Below are 20,378 nucleotides of genomic sequence, written 5' to 3'. Positions count from 1 at the left end.
TGTTGGGAAAGCGATAAACCGTTCTCGGAAAGAGCCTCGGTGTTTGGTTGATAAGCAAAACATAAAAGGTGGAAGGTTCGGTGCACAAAGGATCTCCACTAGCAGCTGTTCATACCTTGTTGGGTTACCCAAACCGAAATGTAGCACTCAACGCCGAACGGCGAAGGGAACAGCGACAATAAAGAACACACAAAAATCTTGACGCATAATCCGATTAAAATCTGTTTCTGGACCCATTGCGACCGAGCTGTAGGTCATGGTCTAAAGCTGGAATGGGTAGGTCCGCGGAAAACGACAAGGACGACAACCGGACCAAGACACCGAGGACTATTGACAGTTTTGCTTTTGTCTTGGGGAAGCGTGGGAAGCGAAGGATTAAAACTTCTCAGCTCCACTTTGCCCTGGTCATCACACACACACACACACACACACACTTACACATAGTGGGCACACAGTGATTGTGGATACTGATCTGCGGGGAAAAAGTAAACCTGTCCGCAGCACGGACTGTTCTTCCTGAGTGTCTGCGATTTCCGTCGCACGCCAGCCTCTAAGTGATTGGTGCGGGGGCACCATTTCCGGTGAATTCGGTCCGCTAGGGCGATGGTGCGATGTGCGTGATTTCGTTTCCCGGGAGTTTCGGGCCGGTAATTTCTTCAGCCGACGAAGTTCGTAATCCGGTTTAAGTGTACGACTGTTCCCATCGCTCGGTGTGCCAAACGCGTGACTACAATCAGCGGCCATGGTTCGAGCGCCCACTTGGCTTTGTCCCTATGGGGTCGCGGGAACGCTCCTACCCCCAGGTGGTGTGGCTGCGAACAGGAAAACAAATCAACCGCCACGAACGGAGACCGTATGGCTGCCAGCCGGATCACTGGGAGTGCGCTCCGGAGAACAAAATCCGACAGAATGGAGCTAGTGAATGTGAAATAATCATAAATTAGCCGTTCATTTATATGCTAAATACTTTTGCCAGCCCGTGGGGGGAAAATGGCTTCCGAAAACGGAAACGATGTGAAACGGAAGCAAACCCATTTTCCGTCTAGTTGAGTGCGTCGCGGTCGCTGGCGGAGACAGGCCGGGAATGCCTTTCAAACTTAATACCGTCGTTCAGCTCGGGAATCAGCTCCAACGATCGCCATCACCATCATCACCATCATCATCATCATCATCATCATCGATCCTTGCCATCACCGTCATTGACGGTGGAAAATGGGATAATCGAAGGCGTGAACGGATTTAGTTTCAAGGAGAGACCGAGGGAAACCGAGGGAAACCGGGGGGTAACCTAAGGAAGCGAACCAACCCGCCTGGGATATTCTTTGCAGCTTCGTCAATATTTACCATCGAGTATCGATAGGGCGAACAAGCGAACGGTGAGCTGTGCTTCTCGCTCTCATACCTTTACATTTTATCTCGAAGGGAAGGGAAAAGCTGCGAACGCTAACGTGTCTTGTTGGGCGGTGTGCGAACTCCCTTCCAACATCGGTGAATCGTAGCGGAATAATAATTCCCATCCGGCGTACGGCGATGGGGAACACATTTGTGCTTCCGGGCGAAAGGAGTGCTTCCCGTATTTTTGTCGCTGCGGAAAGATTCAGTTACGATGGTCGTAAAATTTAAATCGTTACCAAAGAGAGCGTTGGTGTATTTGGTGTCGTTCACCTGTAAATTTTAGTAGCTCACTTTGGAAGATGGTTTAGGGTTGATTTAAATTTGAAAGATGGTCCTAATGTTTCAGTTAAGAAGTCGAGGATAATAAAAAGGAATTGAATTACAATAATCCATCAAGAACTAGATTAACTCTTGACAAATTCTGTTTTCATTTATTTCGTTTCGTTACCAGATGAAAAGAAACATTGTTTGATTAAAAGACAGAGATGGAAAGAAGTTGAAGTGCGTTTCAAAAAATGTCTTTTCTCATTCGTATGTTCAATATATGAAACGTCTGTAGCAGCAAGACGTGTATTAAACAAAACTAAGAAACTAAGATGCTCTAGAAACCGTTAAAGGAAAAAGAAATATCAAATCCACCAATAAAAAAAACCCGACAAGAAAAAACCCAAACGTAACAACGAAGTGGTTCGTGAGTGAGTGGCAGTGAGCGGAATTGAATGACAGGGCCGTGGCATTGAGATGTTTTGAAATTTGTGCCAGCATCGGCCAGGCTCGTAGGTGTATGTGCTGGGTCGTTGAGTAAGTGGCATCGTTTGATAAAATTGGCCCGCTTGCCACCGCCATTAGCGTCACCCCTGCCGGTACTTTTCGACGCCCTTGCACCCACCGGGCCCCGGTGGTGCAGCTGAATGCGGTGCTAAAATGTGGCTGGAAAAGTTGGTGCTGGTGTACTTGCTCACACTTTTCAACTCGCTGGATGGATACTTTCTGGATAATCATCACTTGCAGAACAATGGACGCCATCGGAGGAAAGGTAAGTTTTTTGGTTGCTGTGGGAGTGTATTTTTCCCAATATGTCCATCGTTTCAAGCACCTTCAGGGGGAGGTGTTTTCAATGGCCATGTGGATTCCATTTAATGGAGACGCCTGGTACTTGGTGTAAAATAATATTTTACGTAAGAGCAAAATACAGATTTATATCGATAAATCCCATCGGAAATGCAGGATGGGGATGAAATTTAATGTTTAAATTCAAATTCGTATCAAAAGCCGTTTTTTCACTATTTTTCACACAAATCAATCAAAATCAACCAGCCCAAGTATTACAAACCAGGGTTTTTCGTGTACAGTTAATATTATTTTTACATATGTATAAGTCTGAAAACAAATGAAGAATTGAATTTTATCTGGTGATTTTTTAAATGAAATTGATGGAGCAAGTTAGTTACAGTGAACCATCTTTTTAAAGGCTATAATTTCCGTAATATCAGAAAGTAAATTATGAAATGAATCAGTTTATTAAATGGTGGCTATTGAAACAAGCGGTGCATTGTTTTTGGAACTTTTTGAAATGAAAGGTATTAGGTGTTTCTTATATATGTCATTTTTTAAACACAACACTCAGAATCTATCATTCTGAAATTCAATTCAACTATTTACAATTTAAACTTTCGTTCGTTACCATTTTTGTAATAAAAATATAAAAATGTATGAAAGTGCTTGGTTTATAGCTTAAACTCTTGTTTTAAATGAAAGAAAAGCTATAACTCCGACAGGCCTTGCTATACAAACTGCGCCCACAAAGAAACGCTATTGATTTACCGTGGTCAACAAAAGCTACCCGTGTTGCGCAAGAAAGCCGAAACGACCGGTCGTCTGCAAATTGAGTCGGGACCGGTTCATGAATCTTTAAATTTTGGCCGTTCACGACGGCGGTCTGCAGCGGTGAGCTTAATTAGTTTTGGATAAACAATTTAAACGTCACCAGGGTTCATTATTTTCTCGTCCGGGCCGCGAGTGACAAGTTGCGTTCCGTTTCGTCAGCCCGACAGAAACCCTCTCCCGTGTCTGACCTTTTTTCAACGTTCCTCCCACCACCCGGCTGGTGGGGGAGGGGGATGAAATGCAGAGTGTCTCAGAGTGTGTTAAAGCTACCGGTATATTTTTCATCGTTAACCTGGTACCAGGTATCGGCGGGTGGTTCGGGCAGAACGCCTGTACGGTTGGACGAGAAAGCAGTTCCAGCTCATTAAAAATACCCTCCCAGCAATGGTATCGGCCCACGCCCCCCGGGAGAAAACAGCCGACGTAACGTTGAATTCATCAATGTGCCTGCCGACGTCGCTGTTACTTTGGCCGCGCAAGGCTGACTTTCACCGGGCTGCGGAAGACTTATTGGATAAATTAATTACATTTTGGTTTTTGCGTAGCGATAGACGTGGGGTGTGGGGCGCCCGGCACAAAGGACTTTTCCGAAGTGCCGCTTTTTCCCCGGTCATTAGGCCTCACCTTTTCGCCGGAACAAACGAAAGTTTGATTTTTTGCTTTCGCCCTACCGGAGCTCCCTGCCATCAATTGGAACTTTTTCGCGCGTTGCCATTAAGCACTGTTAACTTTTCACTGGAAAAACGATTCGGAGAAATGGGGCAAGTTGGAGGCTTTCAAGGTTTCAAGGTTGAGAATTCAACAGCACGCGGGACGGATGGAGCGCTGAGGTTGATTGGAAAGTGGAAGTGTCCATTTGTTAAACTCCCGTAGGATTTTATCCCCCTCTGCTGGTTGAATTTGTTTATTAATTATGGATTTGATGAAAGACTTAGATGTGGTGAAATTCAACAACAGAGGAAGAAATTCCGATTGTAGATTTATGGATGAAATAAATGGTTATGATTTGTATTGTGAAAATGAGATAATTGCGGTGAAACCAAAACATCACCAAGAGGCATTCCGAATGAGTATGAATGACACGCTGTTTTCCTCTTAATTCGTTTTTTAGTTTTGCCAAATTTAAAGCAACAAAACAACACGATGCCACAATATTAACATGAAGCGAAAACAACAAACACATTACAGCAAAGGCACATCATGGTGCGATACAACTTTTGGTCCATTTACGTTGGCAATGTAACATTGCATGCTCAAACATGACTCGGAAATCTCGATCCACATGTGCAGAGAGCAAGATAAACTTTGTGTTTTCAACTCTTCCCATTCGCAAGCACGCCACATGACCGCAAGCTTGCGGGCAATCAGGTCCCGATTGTCGTCTAACAGCCCGGCACGACAAACACAATCGCCCGGGGCCTCTGCACGAGCATCCAGCAGACGCCTGTCCGCATTCTTCGTCAGGCACGCAAAAATACAAACAGAACTTCAACCATCCGGCCTCTACCCACACCCCAGCTTGTTTCTTATTGGGATCCAAGCTTCCTTCACTTTGCACATGAACGGCAAAGATCGAGCCAATGGGCGGAAACGCAGGGATACGCCGGGGTGGAAACGTGCAAAACTTGAACGCAAAACTAACTCGAACGCTGCCCGGCGGTGGAGAGGTTTCCATCGCGTTACCGTTTCGTAGGATTATTCACATCCGAAGCCTACGAAAGGCGATGAAGGTCCCGTCCCTGCCGGAAAGTCTCAGCCCTGTCGATCGGGGCACGAAACATGACTTTTGCTGTAACGTGAGCCTCGGTACCCGTAGGGGAAAGTGGGGAAAAATGCATTTTGGTATTTGTGTTGCTCAATTTAGAAACTTAAATCATATGTTACGTTAGTGTTTACACATTAAAAGAAATGACACATTTGGAGTTCCAAGATTTAATACTTTTCAAAGGTATGACATGAGTATACATTACATTTAGTCCTTGGGCAGTAACATTATCAAGTATCTGAAAAGGTTGTTCAATAAATGACACCAATGAAATCTTCATAACTTTTGTTCATTGTTGAGTTGTGTAATTCAGATTCATATTCATGAATCTGAATGATTTTTTGTGTTTTAGAGATTTATGTTTAGAGATTTATTTAATTAGAGATTCACGAAACCCAAAGATTACTTAGCTGATAAAAAGTGAACAGCAAAAAATTGGTAGTCATCGATCGAATTGGGAGCCCTGATCGAAGCCAATGATAGGATCATAGAGAGTCGTGAAAGATCCATGAAAGATTCATGAAGTTTCATAGAAGTTTGGAAAGATTAAAAAACGTTTGAAGATTCTAATCCCCAAAGATTCATGAATCCATCTGAATGAATGTTAGGTGAAAGATTCATATCATAGATCGCCAAAAAATTCATAAGCCACAACAATAGTTCATAGTCCTTCGTAAGAGACATGGGGATGCTTCATCTTCAAGCAAACAGAATAAATCAATGTTTAACAGATTCTCCGTTCGTAGCTTCTAGTTTATTTAATTTAGGTTGGCATAACTCAATGGCTAAAAACATTTTTCGGAATGTTAACAGAAAGAAATAGTTGTATATTGTTGACAAAATCTTAATACTGAGATGCAAACGAAGCTTCCTAAGGTAAATTACGAAGAAAAGCTAAGAAAGTTTATAAATTATTAATTTTATACTTTAAATACACCAGGGTCTGTTAATCTATTCGGTAAAGGTAAACAACCCTTCCGACTTGGGGAATTGTGGCATCCAAACCAATATGTGCACCTGAGAAAATTCGTCACATCTTGATGAGTTTTGTTCATCTTAGAAACCATACCTATACTAGCAGTCCTTGTCTAATGGAATTGCTTTGTTATTTGTTCTTTGGAGAAAATTTCGTTTTGAAACTTGGTAGCTTAGATAACATTTGAATATTTGTGAAGTTGTGGTTTGAAGTTGTGAAACATAAAAAAAGTGTTGATAGTTATGTTTCAAAAATTTTGATCGGTTTTTTTTACGTATAATAAAACTCCTTATCCATTCGGAGGTTCATATTACCTTACCTTCCCCTACACGTGGCGTGCATATGTAGGACAACAAGACGAGCATAAAGGACTCTATTACAGATTCTCCAAACATCGTTTCGGTACGGTTGTTTTATTTTTCTTTCCTCCATCTACTTCCGCGAAGTAGATTCTGAGTTTTACCTCAGAAGTGGAAAGTTGAATCCTTGGCCCGCTATTGTTCCCCGACCTCGACTGTCGACGTTGTTGCGGGTGGCGATGTGTGCGAGCATTTCCGTTTTCGCTTGCGCAACTAGGCCCAGCAACGAACGCACCACCGACGACATTGGATTGTTGTTTGCATGCATTACAGCGCAATGGGCGATGGAAAAGTTAGACCCGGTACTCCCCCCGCCGCTTCCCACACGGCGCGGCTGGGAAAACTTTTCGAAGCTCGGGCGGGCCTCGGTGCTTGGCAGGAAGTGTCCGGGGAAAATGCAGTCGTTTGAGCGACCCGCTCCCACCGATGGAAGATGGAGATTGTGGAATTTTGATAGCTTGTAATGAACATGTGTAAAATGGGTCGGAGTTTGTGTGAAGTGAAATGTGAATGCTTGAAGGTTTCGGTTTGTTCGAGGCACGACGGCATGGAAAACGTTGCTCGCTGGACAGCCTCAGTTAGCAGGAGTTGGTTGTAGAAATGGTGTCATCGAAAAAGCTCCAACCACGTGATGGTGGATAGAATCAAGAAAGAAAACCAAGGACAGCGAAAAATCGGTGTTAATAAAGCGTACAGCAATGAGGTTGCACCGTCCCGAAGGCGGCCGGCTCCAACACACATCCTTGCATGTCCACCGGAAGTGGTCGGAGGTTTTATGCCGATCATTACCCGTCGCAAAATTGTGCTGAGGAAGTTTTCCTGAAACATTTTCCACCGTCAGCCATTTTTCCCAATCCCCGGCCCTGCAACCAACACCTGCGAATAAGCGTTCCAGAGAACGGGTGAGGAGAAAAAAAAGAAAATGGAAAAATACTTTGACTTCATCTTCGTGCCTTCATGTGGGCAAGTGTCATATGAAGAGGGTCACATGTACAGTCAACCCCGGTTCAACGTGCGGTCCATAGTCATGTCACTAGGGTAGGCAGACTAAATCCTCCGGAAAATCCTCCCGGGTCAGAAAGGATAGCCTATAAAAATGCTTTACCGAGAAAAATGAAAACACTTCCCTTTTCGGCGTGCAAAAGTTGCCGTATGTGTTGGATGGAAAAGGAGGAAAAAAAGAATAGCGTTCCTGAATAGCACATCGTACTCGCATCATGCACGGCACTCGCAACTTGATGTAAGGAATTTCCATTTTGGAGGCACTGAAAACCATAGACGATAGGGTGTATCTGTGTGTGTGCAATTTTTGCTTGATAACCATGCTGACGCATACGTTTGGTGGATAGCTTTATGGGTGGGGCGGGTGTCGAAATTGTTGCTAAAAATGTCTGCCAGAAGTCCATTAGGCTAATGGTATTTGAAGCCTCTCGTATCGCACCGGGTGAGTGTAATTATGGCAGGTATTTCAAGCAGTGTTATATATTCCCCGGAAATGGCAAAATTTATTCCACTCCGTCAGGGGTGCCGAGCGGAATTCTTTTCAATTCGAATCAAACTCAATCGGAGCAATTCAATATCGATGGAATGTGTTTTTCGATGGAGTCCAAAGTTATTTTATTTCAAAGTTAATAAAATCATCACATCGCACCGCAGGCCACGATGGATATTGAATTACTATTTGCGTAATTGATTTCGTGGCCAAACGGAGCGATCAGTAATCAAGCAGAAATAAACTAGAATTTCCCACATACGCTTCATTGCGTTCCTCCATCCCTCCGGGAACTGTTCTATTGAAGCCGCAAAGTAAGCACATTCCCTACGCTTTCCACAAGCTACACACAATCGTTCAACTAATCGCTCAGCGGACCGTTTCGAATCGATTGATCCTTTAATCAAACTCGGGCAAGATGGAGTGGTACCAAACGCGAAATTATCTAGCGCTTAATCGTCTATTCACTATCGCTTCACGCTCAAGCGCTTCCATTCCAGCTCGTGTCATCGGGGAAGGAAATGTGATTGGTTAGGAAAGTGTTTGGAAAACCGTTGGGCCTGCAGAGAATAGATCGTAATAAAGCAGTGATGTAAAGATAATTATTTTTCTTTTCGGATTGATACGAGCTTCCAGGAAGTATTGTAATGATTCAGCGTAAAAACCGCGTTTGATGTGGTGTTTTGGAAAATATTAATTAATAGTCCGTGGTGACGATTGCTCAATTGCGTGTTGGTGTATTTACAAAATAAACTAATGAAATGTTGAAATAGTAATTGATATAGAACTCCCACACTAATCATGCTTTCACACAGGAGAAAGGTGCTTCAGTGGTGAGATTTGACAGAGAATGCTGAAGGAAATTAATTATGTCTGAAATCATGTAACATTGGCTTCAGACAGTTTTAGCTAAACAAAATGCATTCATACCGACATGAGTGTCTATAAAAAAAAGTAAAAGTACCTCACTAACAAAACATTATTTTTAGAAAGAAACACATTTGTATGAATTATACTTTGTGATGGAATTGCAGACACCTACGATAATGGTATCACGATAAATAGTTCTATTTAAATTATTATTATTGAACAAACGTCCTGATTCACAATTTGGCTCATTTTGCCCCACAATTTAAAAATACGTGTGAAAAAAGAGCAAAAGAATCCGATAGTTTGGAAATCGTTTTATTATTTTTAGGCTGTTGAAAAATGGTTAAAGAATGGATATATGGAAAGTAACGGTAACGGTTTTACGCAATCGGATAATGATATTGAGCAAATTTTCAATTTGACGCCTCATTCGTCATTTTCGTTACCAGCTGTCGGAAGAGATCCAAACCATTCACATTTCAAATCTGTCGTCCTCCGTAGTATGACGTCGTTTCAAAGCATTCAAAAATAAAATCGATATTCATATTTATATTTTGTACAGAAAATCCGCTGAAAATACGAACAGAAAAGGTAAAAAACCTTTCTAATATCGGAAAATGTGCCCAACGGTACAGCTTTTGCATTTCCTGAAGTTTTCGCTCCCGTAGAAGTTTTAAAAATAAAAACTATAAGAAGTATTTCACACTTAGCTACGCAAAAATTAGTGAAACGAGAAAAAACACTTCAATACCGTAATAAAAACTCGGTGCGGCTAGTATTTTTTCTCACAGAAATGAAATTCGTGGGAAAGTCCTGGAGCAAAACAGCAGAAGATCGTCCAACAAGTTTTGCTCGAATAAGGATGTTTCATTTCGAACCGACCGCTATGGTTCGGTTATTCGTGGTGTGAACGTATGCCGCTGTTTTCCGCTTCACGCTCTAACGCATCAGGTAGCGAGAGTCCAGGAAGCAAGAGTGATTTTTGAAGCTTATTTCAGTCCTTTTTTTGAGCTGTCGAGTTTTGTCGACATGCAATAGACTTAGGTGGGAAAAAATGAACGATGAAAATCGCGGCGAGTTTGTCGGAGGAATGAAGTTCAGTTGCATCATGAAAGATAGTAAATGTCAAGTGCAGCCTGAAACTGTTTTTCACGGAAAACGCATAATACTCTTTATGTGATGATTATTTGAAAAAAGCTGATATTAATAGTTTGTTTTTGTGTAATTATTCCGAGAATTTAATTTTCTCTGGTTAACTTTATGGCTGTTTAAGACAACCGTAGGTATTAGGTGAAAATTAGATAAAAATAGATTTCAAATTTAATTGCTCCTGCGGTTTCTATCCTACCCACTATGGTTGGCTAGGAATCGATTCCAAGATTCCAAAGACAAGATTGACACACCGCAAGAATACTCCATGGGGAGAAATTATGCGAGAATCGTGAAAGATAACAAGGCTCACCTTCCATGCTCCAGCATCAACCATCTTCCCATCGCAACAGGGACTCGAATCCCTTGGCCCCAAACCCCATCAGGGGTTTTCTTCTCCGAGGTGTTTTCCTTGGCGCTCGAACTTTACCTAATTGCTACCCATGTGCCTTCGCCCAGGTAGCCCGATGTCGTACCGAGCCCGATTTCATAATTGGAATAATTAAATGTTTATCGGATAGTTGTGAAAGTTTCCTCGGTTTGGCATCCACATGGCGCTATCGTGTGCTCCATATCCTCTCGGGTTCGTAATTTTCCACGCCCAAACTATCGACAGCTGGGAGTCGCGACCGTTTCGAGCAGGATAGCGGTTCCCGCCCGGGATACGTGATAAATAAATCACTTATTAACGCAATCTCCCATTACTTTGCGATGGCGTGGTTGGCACGGTAACGCTGGGCTTGTGATAAGTTTTAATGAGCTTCACTGATCGATTCTCGTAAGTCGCGCAGATGGTCCTGCCTCACTGCGATTTTGTTTTCGTAACAACGTGTGCTTGGAGCTATTCTTGCGCATAATAACATTTTGATATGATGATATGTAGCTTGCCGTGATTGGTCAGATTTAGTTTTGCTTTACCTATTTATTGGAAATGCTCAGTCAATTTCACCATTTTAAATAGCGGAAATTATTTTGGATTGAGTCGAATTTCGTATCATTTGCTGTCATATCTTTATCGTAATTATATTCTTATAAGTGTTATTCAAACTATTTTTACAAAGGTTTGTAGAGAATTCTACTAAGGAATTTGACTAAGGAAAATTACAGAGTCTTAGCTCTGATTTTATCATTGATGTTCGTAGGAAATATAAAGTGGATAATATGAACCAATTTGAATAATATCCAAGACTTGGTATAAAACATTGAAATACTTTTTCAAATATACAACTTCAAAACATTTTCATTATGCGTTACAATATAAAATGAATGTGATGTCTATGGTTGGGGAATTAACATGGTGTTTAGCGTTGCACTATGACTTTTGCTTAACACTCGTCAATAGCTTCTACAAGAAACTTCGTAAAATAGATTTATGAGCAAGTGCACCGTCACTTAACGCTTTAGCCGTGGCTTATAACTTTATGTACAGTTTAAAAACTCTTCGAAAGCTGATATATGTGTAAGAAATTTTAGGAACAGCAAATAACATTGCGGGTTTCAAGAGTTGAATTTGCGTAAGATACGTTTTTGATGATGGGGACGAACTAGAACTAAAAATTTAAACACTTTCAAATCCACGCCTAACAATGTCTACTCACAAACGTTTCACAACACAACTTGACATAAATTAATTACTTTCTGAGTTATTATAGCTGAATTACTTTCAAAACATTTAGACAAATTGTTTATGAGTGTTTATTAGTTTTAAGATCCTGCTCACTTTATTGGTAAGAAATTTTTGGTATACGAGAACCAAAAGATGATTTTAAAAATTTCAACCCACTCAACGGTTTTCTATTGCAGTTATGTTTGAATTTTGATTATTTATGTGATATTTTTGAAGTGATAATTCCAAGGATGTATATTTCTGAATAGCAAATGAAATCAATCTTCTACAAAACAATCGATTTTATAAAATGAGAAATACATAAACAATAATACTTCTCCTTCGAATTGAATTCATAAGAAAAGGACCTTTTATAGACTGCTCGAGAAAATGATTTGCCCCAAGAGGCCAGGGAACGAGCGAATAAAAGTTGCTCACCGTCATAAATCTTATCGAAAAGCCATTCGCTTGGGCGGCTTGTTATACGCCTTCCATGTCCTACATTGTGTTCCACTTTGTCAGCGTAGTAGTTTCCCTGTACCTTCCTCCCTCCGCCGAGCGGCATCGATCGGACAGCCAGGAGTCGCACTAAGCCGGAAGTAAGCCCGTCCTAACCATCCTCCCTTTTTTGACACAATAGTGGCAGTGGGCAGTGACCGGGATTTTCCGGTATTAATTGCACGTGACATCTAATCACCGAGCAAAGGCGAGGGTCTGGCCTGCTCTCTGGCACACGCAATAGGCGCGACTGATTGCTTGCCCCATTCGGATGCCACCGAAACGGGGCAAGATATATTCTCCCCACGGTGACAAACAGGGGGCTGATTCCCCACTTCCGGTGCGGTGTCCTTCATCCGTGCGGTGGTTCACACTATTCAAGTGTGTACACAAACACTTCCCAATACAAGTCGTCCGGAAAGACGGTGCGCAAAACTTGGGCATCGCTAGTTTATTGGCCTTTGTCGTCATCATCATCGTCGTCGTCGTCTGCCCTCTCTCCCCCTCACCTGGTTTTCCACGGAGAACGCTCACCCGATTTATCTTTTCCAGCCGAGTGGATCAACAACGTCCGCAGCGACTGTTTTCGGGGCAGAAAAACGATCTCCCGAGTGGACCGAAGTCATCACAGCTTGCCTTTGGTTGCGGGCAAATGGATTGCCCCCCATCAGTCACCGAGTGACTATCGATGGAAAGATAACGATAAGGGGGATGAGCACACGGAGCTGGTGGTGGTGGTGGAATGAACACAATAAAGCGTAACCGAAGCATAAGATGTCTGATGTCGTCTTACCGAGCTGCTGCCGCTTTCTGCTGAGCAAGCGAAGCTCATGAGATTACTTCCTCTCGAAGGCAGGCAGGCGCAGGGAAAGGTTTAGAGATTTGACCCGGCCCTCGTCCCCCGCCCCCTTTGACCGCATTATTTCAGCTGGAAAAACAAATCCACCCTTCCGCCCGGCCGGTTTCCTCAAGAGGTTTGGTCTCCCCGGTGACCGAGATGCTCTCGTCAAGACGCTGTGTTTACCTTGGCGTCCATTGTGCAAACGAAAGGAGTTTAGGAGACCCGGGCATCTAGATCCTCTGTGCAGCATCCGGCAGCATCCATCGACGATGCCTTTGGGGAGCTGAAGGCAGTCAGCGATTGATATTTTCTTAAAACCGCTTGTACAGCAAGCAGTTTGCGACTGATTATCCGTAAAATAAAGAAAATATTGCAAAACCAATTTCCACTCCACCCCACTGGGAGTTCCCTAAGGGCGTTGTTTGCTCGAGATGTGTATGTGTATGTTTATGGGAGTGTGTACTGAACCGATGTAATACGTATAAATCGGATTTCCGGAGGCTACTACGGTGGAAAGCTTTGGGAGCGATGAATGATTTAGTGGAAATGTGCCGGCCTTCGCTGTTCTCCCCAAGGCGTCAGTTTGGTCAATCCACTCACGTTCCTACCTTTATCGGGGAGCCTTTAAAGTGCACATCCCCACCGCCAGGCCTAAGCTGCAGGCTTTTTGCGAACTGAAAAATCCATCAATTATAACCCTTAATACCGGGCTCACCAGTTGTCCGACAGTTGTTCGGAGCTTCGTGGGTTCGGCAGATTCTTTCGAATCGCTCTGGGAAGATTACCTGTTCAACCGTCTCGAGGCCCTGTGTGGCTAATGGATGGGGCATTCAACCCAAAAGGCAAGGCCGAGGGTGGCGTGTGAGAAGGGAAAATTTTCCAAGAATTCGGGCTACCTTAATTCCTAATCGGAAGGAACGGAAACGAGTCTTAACGCGAGTGAGTTTGTAAAACGTGGCCCTGCGTGGCCTGGGCTCTTCCGAGAAGCTCTTCCGGGAGGTGTAGCTAATCTTCACCCTACGATCTTGGGAATTTTCCAATCCCGAGCCCTAAAATCAAAAGTCTACCCGGTCGAAGGTGTGGCCTCGGGGTGAGGGAAGGGGCGTACTGGGAAGCTCAGAAATAAAAAAAGAATACTAAAACACAGATAAGCTGACCCGTTTTTTGGGGAGGGTCCGGCATTGGTTTGGGGTGAAACGAGGTGCGTAGAAAACTTTCCGATCGGCCAGATCGTCTAGATTCCGGAAACCAGCTGCACCCAAACCTTGGCCCGGAAGTGAAAATGTTCAACCCCTGGTTTTTCTTGATTTTTTTTCTTCAACCCGCCGTCTTACTTTGCTGGTTCGGGAAGAATTCTGACAAGCGGAAGAGTTTTTAGCGCTTCCCACGTGGCACGTTGAGATATTTATAGCAAAAAAGGGTTCGGTGTAAGTTTTTGCGGAAGATTTTCCAACACGGCTGGCAACAGGAATGGACTTTTCATTCGCCGACATTTGACACCCTTCCATCCTCGGCCAAGAATGGAAAAGGGTGAACGGCATAAAGCTTCGATCAAGGAACGTAAAGTTACATTATCCCCGACATTTGTATGCTAATGAATTGGAGGATTTTCGGGGAAAAACTTCCCGCTGGCCTGGGCTTGTGGGCAATAGTTAAACTTTGGCGAAGGAACGGCTGGTGTTTCGGCAGAATGCGACGAGGTGACAAATTTCAGATCCGACATCCGGATAAAGTTTTCCGATTCGCTGACATTCCGGCACGGGCCGCGATCGGCTGCCTTGGATTGTGGTAGCGCGTTTTTATTAAAAAAAGACGCCAATTTCACGCTACTAGTTGAAGAATTTAGATTGTCCACGGTTGATATCAGGTCAGTGTTTTTGCTGATATAAAATAAGATTGGATGATTTTGTTTTTCCTGGGTGCTAATTTATACAAATAATTTCAAAATAGTATTCAGCATAAGTTTCATTCGTCGATGTTATCTTTAACATTAGAACTGCGAGGAGTTTTACGCTTAAAACTTTATCGCAATTTATGCTCAATATTAAAAAGACAATTTTATCTTTAAAAACATAAAATTTAACATTAAAAAAAAAGACAATTTTATCTTTGAAAACATAAAATTTAACATTCAATTGGATATGTAAAAGTCATGCATTAACTTTTCGTAGAATTATTTTATCTTAAGAAATAAATGAAATTGAGAAAATAACGGACCAGTCAAAATGACTGGTGCGGTAGTTCTACTGTTTATTTATATTATGTTTTATCTTATAGCATTTATGAAAAGCACGAAGAAAGAGCAATTGGAAATATGCTGTGTCTAGAATCGGCTTTTCTCACAATATATTCACCACCACTGAAGTTTTCTCTTCATTCAAATTTCGGGAAATGCGGTCAGCCATGGTTTGAGAAAGGTTTTTGTAGAAGGAAAATAAAGTAAAATAAAAGCTTCAAATGAAGAAACGAAGGCATACGGTCGTTGACCTACCTTGTAGGACGTTTGCATCATGTGATGACAAAACTAGAACACAAAACATGCAAATCGAAGATTTTTGATCAATTTAACCGGAAAATAGTAAAAACTATATGAAGTGAGCAGAAATATCTTGGAAATGTTTAATGAGAGATTTAATAAGACGTCTGTAAGCACAGCAGACTCCCTGCTGTGTTTTAATGCATGATTCAGAAATAAAATGATCTAAAATGGTTTGAGCACCAAATTTCATTTATAGTTGTATAACCAAACGTCTGGCATTTGCAAAATTAGATATGAATCAGCAATGCGAAATAGTAACTTTTTTAGCTAGAGCCATTCATTAGACTATTATAGGTCGTTTATAAATGTTTTACAATTGAATACTTTAATAGGTTTTGTTTCTAAAAGAAAGAACAAAGTAAATTTAGGTAATCTAGACACATTTTGAAGGCTACTAAGAAGATTAGTTGAGCGAAAAACAGTATTTTTCAAAACGCAACTTTGATGGTGCCTCTTCTGTCTTTCATTATTAATTTTTTGGCTGCATTCTGTGATTCTGGGAAGTTCGAGCTAGTCATGCAAAGTCATACCTAAGAAAAAAAAAGAATTACTTGGTTCTAGAATCACGTTAAAAGTATTTCATACCCATGCTTCATACGGAAAAGTTAAATTTCCAACAAGGTAATGTAACAACTCGTATCAGTAAAGATACAATGGATAGGTTCAAGCACCAGAAATCGATCTTGTGTATAACAAAACACAGAAATTATTCAAAGTAAATGCGCTACGAAGCGTTGTTTCTGATGCCTCGAAAAATGTTCAAGAATTGACAGCTCGAAATCGGATTATAAAAATACCAAACTGAATATTTCAAACTAGAGACAGCAAAAGTAGAGTTGCATATCTCTGATTTGGACAAAAATTGTTACTAAAACCAGTTATATGGAGCAAAAACTGACGAAATTGCAAGCGGCTCTATAGAAACTAGGCAGTAGGTTTAAGAAATATTCATAAACTTATTTTAATATTACGGATATACCTTACATAACTATTAAAAGATGTTTGAAAATTTTTTTTAGTAAAAAGTTTTATTCTAAACAGATCTTTACTCCATTCTAACGAATTTTAGATGATGAAATCGATAATTTACTAAATTTAGAAAAATGGAGGAGCTTCTGGACTGAAAACTGGACACAGTATTCAAGAGATAATTAATTTACCTCATTGCTTAACGCAATAGCATTTATTTTCACTTCTGCAAGTGTTTCAAATCCCGTTATCAAACGCTATCGATCGGCTTTACTGGCGAACGCTTCCTTGCTTTCGAATCGGAAACGGGACATAATGCTTGGGTGCGCAACTAAGCGACTTAACACCATCTTACCAAGCACCGCACACCGAATTGCTGCAGTCGTGCCGGGGGTTCGGTAATGTAGTTATATTGTATTTATTGCCCGCTTCTCGTCCAAACCGCAGCCAAGATGGTGCGAGGGTGAGTGGGCAAACCGGGCATGGAATACACAACGACGTCCATAAAGCTTCTTCCGCAGGAGCGGTTCCGGTTGCTGATAAAATGTACATTTTCTAGCAGGTCGTCGCCCGGTTTGCGTTCGCTCCCGGGCCTTCGACAACCGGGAGCCTCGGTGGCACTTTTAGGGCTCATGAAACATTCAGGCATTTCTTTTCGGGCTGCGGAGGCATTGCGGCACGACAAACACGACCAGCACACCCGGGGTTCAAACAGACGTTCGATTTTTGCTAATGTGTCCCCTTGATGTCTTTCTTGACTTCCTGGAATGTGTTTCTTCGTGGCCCAAATCCTCACAACCCCTGCGATGTGGGGCGTTAATAATTAAGTAGCATTTGTATGAAAATTTATTCCAATCACATCACGTCTAGCTTTTTTTCTTCCCTTCCCTGCCGTCCGGTGTGCGTTCTTTTTGACGGTCGCTGAGGTTCGATTGGCTCATGCGACGCTGTCCATCGCCAGTTTGACCGAAGCGAGGAGTTAAGGATTTTCAGAGCTACCCTTTTCCGCACTGTAGTATTAACATCGAGGGGAACAAATATCCCAAACAAATGACCACTAAAAACGACATCGGGTCGTAAAAACGGGAGAACTAATAAAACCTCAAACTCAATTTAATAATTTTCTCATACAGAGTACGCCTCGCAAAGCAAACGCAACGATGGACGTCGGCTAATAAAAGCTGCTCTGTCTACCAGCAGCCTCACATTAACCACACATATTTCACCTTTCAACGCAACTAACTAGTATCGTTAGGGAAATGGATCGTTCCAGCTGCCCGCTTGGCACAATTATGACGAACGATGGTGCCGGCGAAGGTGACCCATTACCCGAACAAGATGGATGTGATGGAGGCGCCCAGTCATCCGTGGCCGGGTGAAGGCTGGCGAAAGCCGAACGCCCGACGCAGGGGCGGATCAATTTTCCCGCTCGTTTGACCCAATCATCATTCAGATGATTAACTTTCGTTCACTCATCACCGGAGATCATCATAATATTTTCCCTTCACTTACGCGCACGATTCGACGGCGGGGTGGGAAGGGAAAGCAGTGAATAAAGGGCCACCCCAGCCCGATTCCGATCTGAGATTCACACAAAAATTGTCATTGTGATGAGAGTGGGTGCTTTTTTTTGCCTCCTCTCCCTTGTTCATGAAGCCAATTTCCTTTTTTTGTGTGTGTGTGAATACTTTCTAACGCAACACTAGGCAAGATTTATGAGCTCATCCTTTTACTCCTCGGTGGCTCGGCGCGCAAAGGCGCGCGTGCCTAGTGAAAGTGACTTTCACGTTTGAAGGATATGATAAATCTCCACTCGGTCGGTTTATTGTGCCCGTTGTTGAAGGAACGTTTGTCAAGGATTATCCCTCGGTGCTTCGTTGCGTGGAACTAAAAATTCAAAAAGCGGACAAGAACGAGATCGAAAAACGGGCTCGAAGGAGATAACGGGAGGCCAGGAAACATCTAGGTTGCCTTTGATTTCCTTGGTTGTAAACCATCTACCGAGGGGTGGCGTACGTACGAAAAAAGAAGGTGGTAGGAAAAAATGTGGTCATAAAAAAACGTAAAGTATGATTTAGAACACTCTCTTTCTTCCTGGAAAGGACGCTTTGAATTTCGCTCGCGATACAATTCACGATGTCCACCATATTTTTCTATGAAACACATTCATCCCGGTAATGATGGATGAGGGTTAGTTAGAGGAAGGAGGTATTCATTTTATAAATCCTTTTTGGAGATAAAAAGGTAAATTCAGAGACTCTTTCAAACGCCATTCTATCCACCCACGCATATTTTACGACTAAAATGGTTGGCCTTTGCGACAAAATATTATTCAAGCGATATCTTTCGAAAGGACTCATGCACATAGGATAGGCTAAACATGGATAGGCACTCTATTGGAAAAGAATTGCTAACAGAATTCATTTGTCTTTTTAATCAATTTCATCACTTCCATTGGATGTAATAATAGCACAATTTATCATTTCAAACATTACAGACCATACTTTTATATCAATTTATATGGAATATTGGCGATGATAATGATAACAAATCTATTTTTGATGAACAAGACAAGTGCATTACCCTCCGATCTAGATATGCTACGCCTCACTTTTTAGCAAAGTTCGGTGCTGCTCTGGATTCCACTAATTTATCCATTTCCGGAATCAGAAAACTCTACACCACTGGAACATCTTTTATACTTTCCGCTTGAAAGGCGTGTACTTATGCAACTGAAAAAACGGGAAACGTAGCGAAAGTTTCTTTCCCGGTCCATTTTCACGTTTGTAATCTTATCGTCTAATTAAAATTTGTGATTTTTCTTACAACTCGCCCATTAATTAAAAACTTTCGTACCGTTGGATTTCCACTCGGTTGCTGCATTATGCAGAAGAAGGCCACCGCTCGGAAGGACGCCCTTGTAGCGAATTACCACTGTCTCGGGAGACATGAAAGACAGTTATGCGGGGCAGTGGCGGGGAAGGTTTCCGTGAATGGACACCACTGGACAAAAATATCACTCCCAACTCATGGCAAAGTGCTGGAGCGCTCTTTCAATGAAACTGTCGTGGTTTGGGAAGTTAAAAGGAAAGAAAAATGGTAGCCTTCATATACACTTCGGTCCCGTCGTTTGTTTGATGGGGGGGAAGAGGTCGGTGTCGTGCGAGTGCGTCCTCGGGAGAGTGCTTCATTAAAAGCAAATTTCTTAATTTTGCTTCAAATTACTCCCAAATCAACAATTTAAAGTACTCTGCAGTAGTGTGCCTCGTAGCATCGCACTCAGGTGGTCAAGGATTCGTTTAAGAGGTCGAAGGGAGGCGAAGGTAATTGTGCACATTGCTTGGGGTTTTGCAAGGGGAAACCATGGGGGAGATGTGGTCGAGCAGAACGCAACACCATTACTAAGTTCAAGTCATTTTCCGTGTCTTGTCGGGATTCGTTTCTTTCTCTTGCTTGAACCGGTTGATATTACGCTGCCTGAAACGGAGCATGTTTTGCATAATTTATTGCCCTCCACCAGAAGTACTTTCGCGCTAGAAACATGCCTCCGCGCAAAGGGAGTTTTTCTGTGTGTGCCGTAATGGCACCTGCTAGACACCGGGACACGTCACGCTGGCGCAATGAAGCGAGTTTAAATTTGCCAACCATGTTTCGTATCCATCATACGTGGCGACATGGACCAATCGTTGCAAGCATTCAGCAAATCCTCGTCCATCCATCCCCCCCGTTCGCAACGTCCATTCCGAGAGCCATTCTTTCGCACAAAGAAGCTACTAACACCGGTACGGTACGACATTTTGCACCGATCGAGGACATTCTTGGATGAAACTTTGGAGACTAGAACCGCGGCGGAGCTTCTGGATGAACTTGGTCGAAAAGGTAACGCGTGCGTCATGATTAATGGTGACAGGGAAACAATGAATCAATTACCATTTTTGCATATATTAGCAGGGACTGCCTTCGAGTGTTGACTGGCTTCGTATGCGTGTGTGGCTGTGTGTGCTTTTTTGCAGCAGAAAGGCCACATTTATC

The 20,378-nt window shown here is 42.5% G+C and overlaps 1 protein-coding gene across 1 annotated transcript in view; it reads left to right on the top strand.

Moving 5' to 3' along the window:
* Nucleotides 1-2,319: 2,319 nt before the first annotated feature.
* Nucleotides 2,320-20,378, top strand: part of LOC131264738 (uncharacterized) — a 44,220-nt gene continuing 26,161 nt past the window's right edge. The window contains exon 1 of the mRNA XM_058267007.1: nt 2,320-2,431. Coding sequence (XP_058122990.1) covers nt 2,320-2,431 — 112 coding nt within the window. The remainder of the gene's footprint in view (nt 2,432-20,378) is intronic.

The sequence above is a fragment of the Anopheles coustani genome, chromosome 2, assembly GCF_943734705.1.
Source record: "Anopheles coustani chromosome 2, idAnoCousDA_361_x.2, whole genome shotgun sequence".
In the NCBI taxonomy this organism is placed as follows: Eukaryota; Metazoa; Arthropoda; class Insecta; order Diptera; family Culicidae; genus Anopheles; species Anopheles coustani.
Note: the sequence above shows the minus strand (reverse complement) of the source record. Positions and strands in the feature narration are given on the sequence as shown.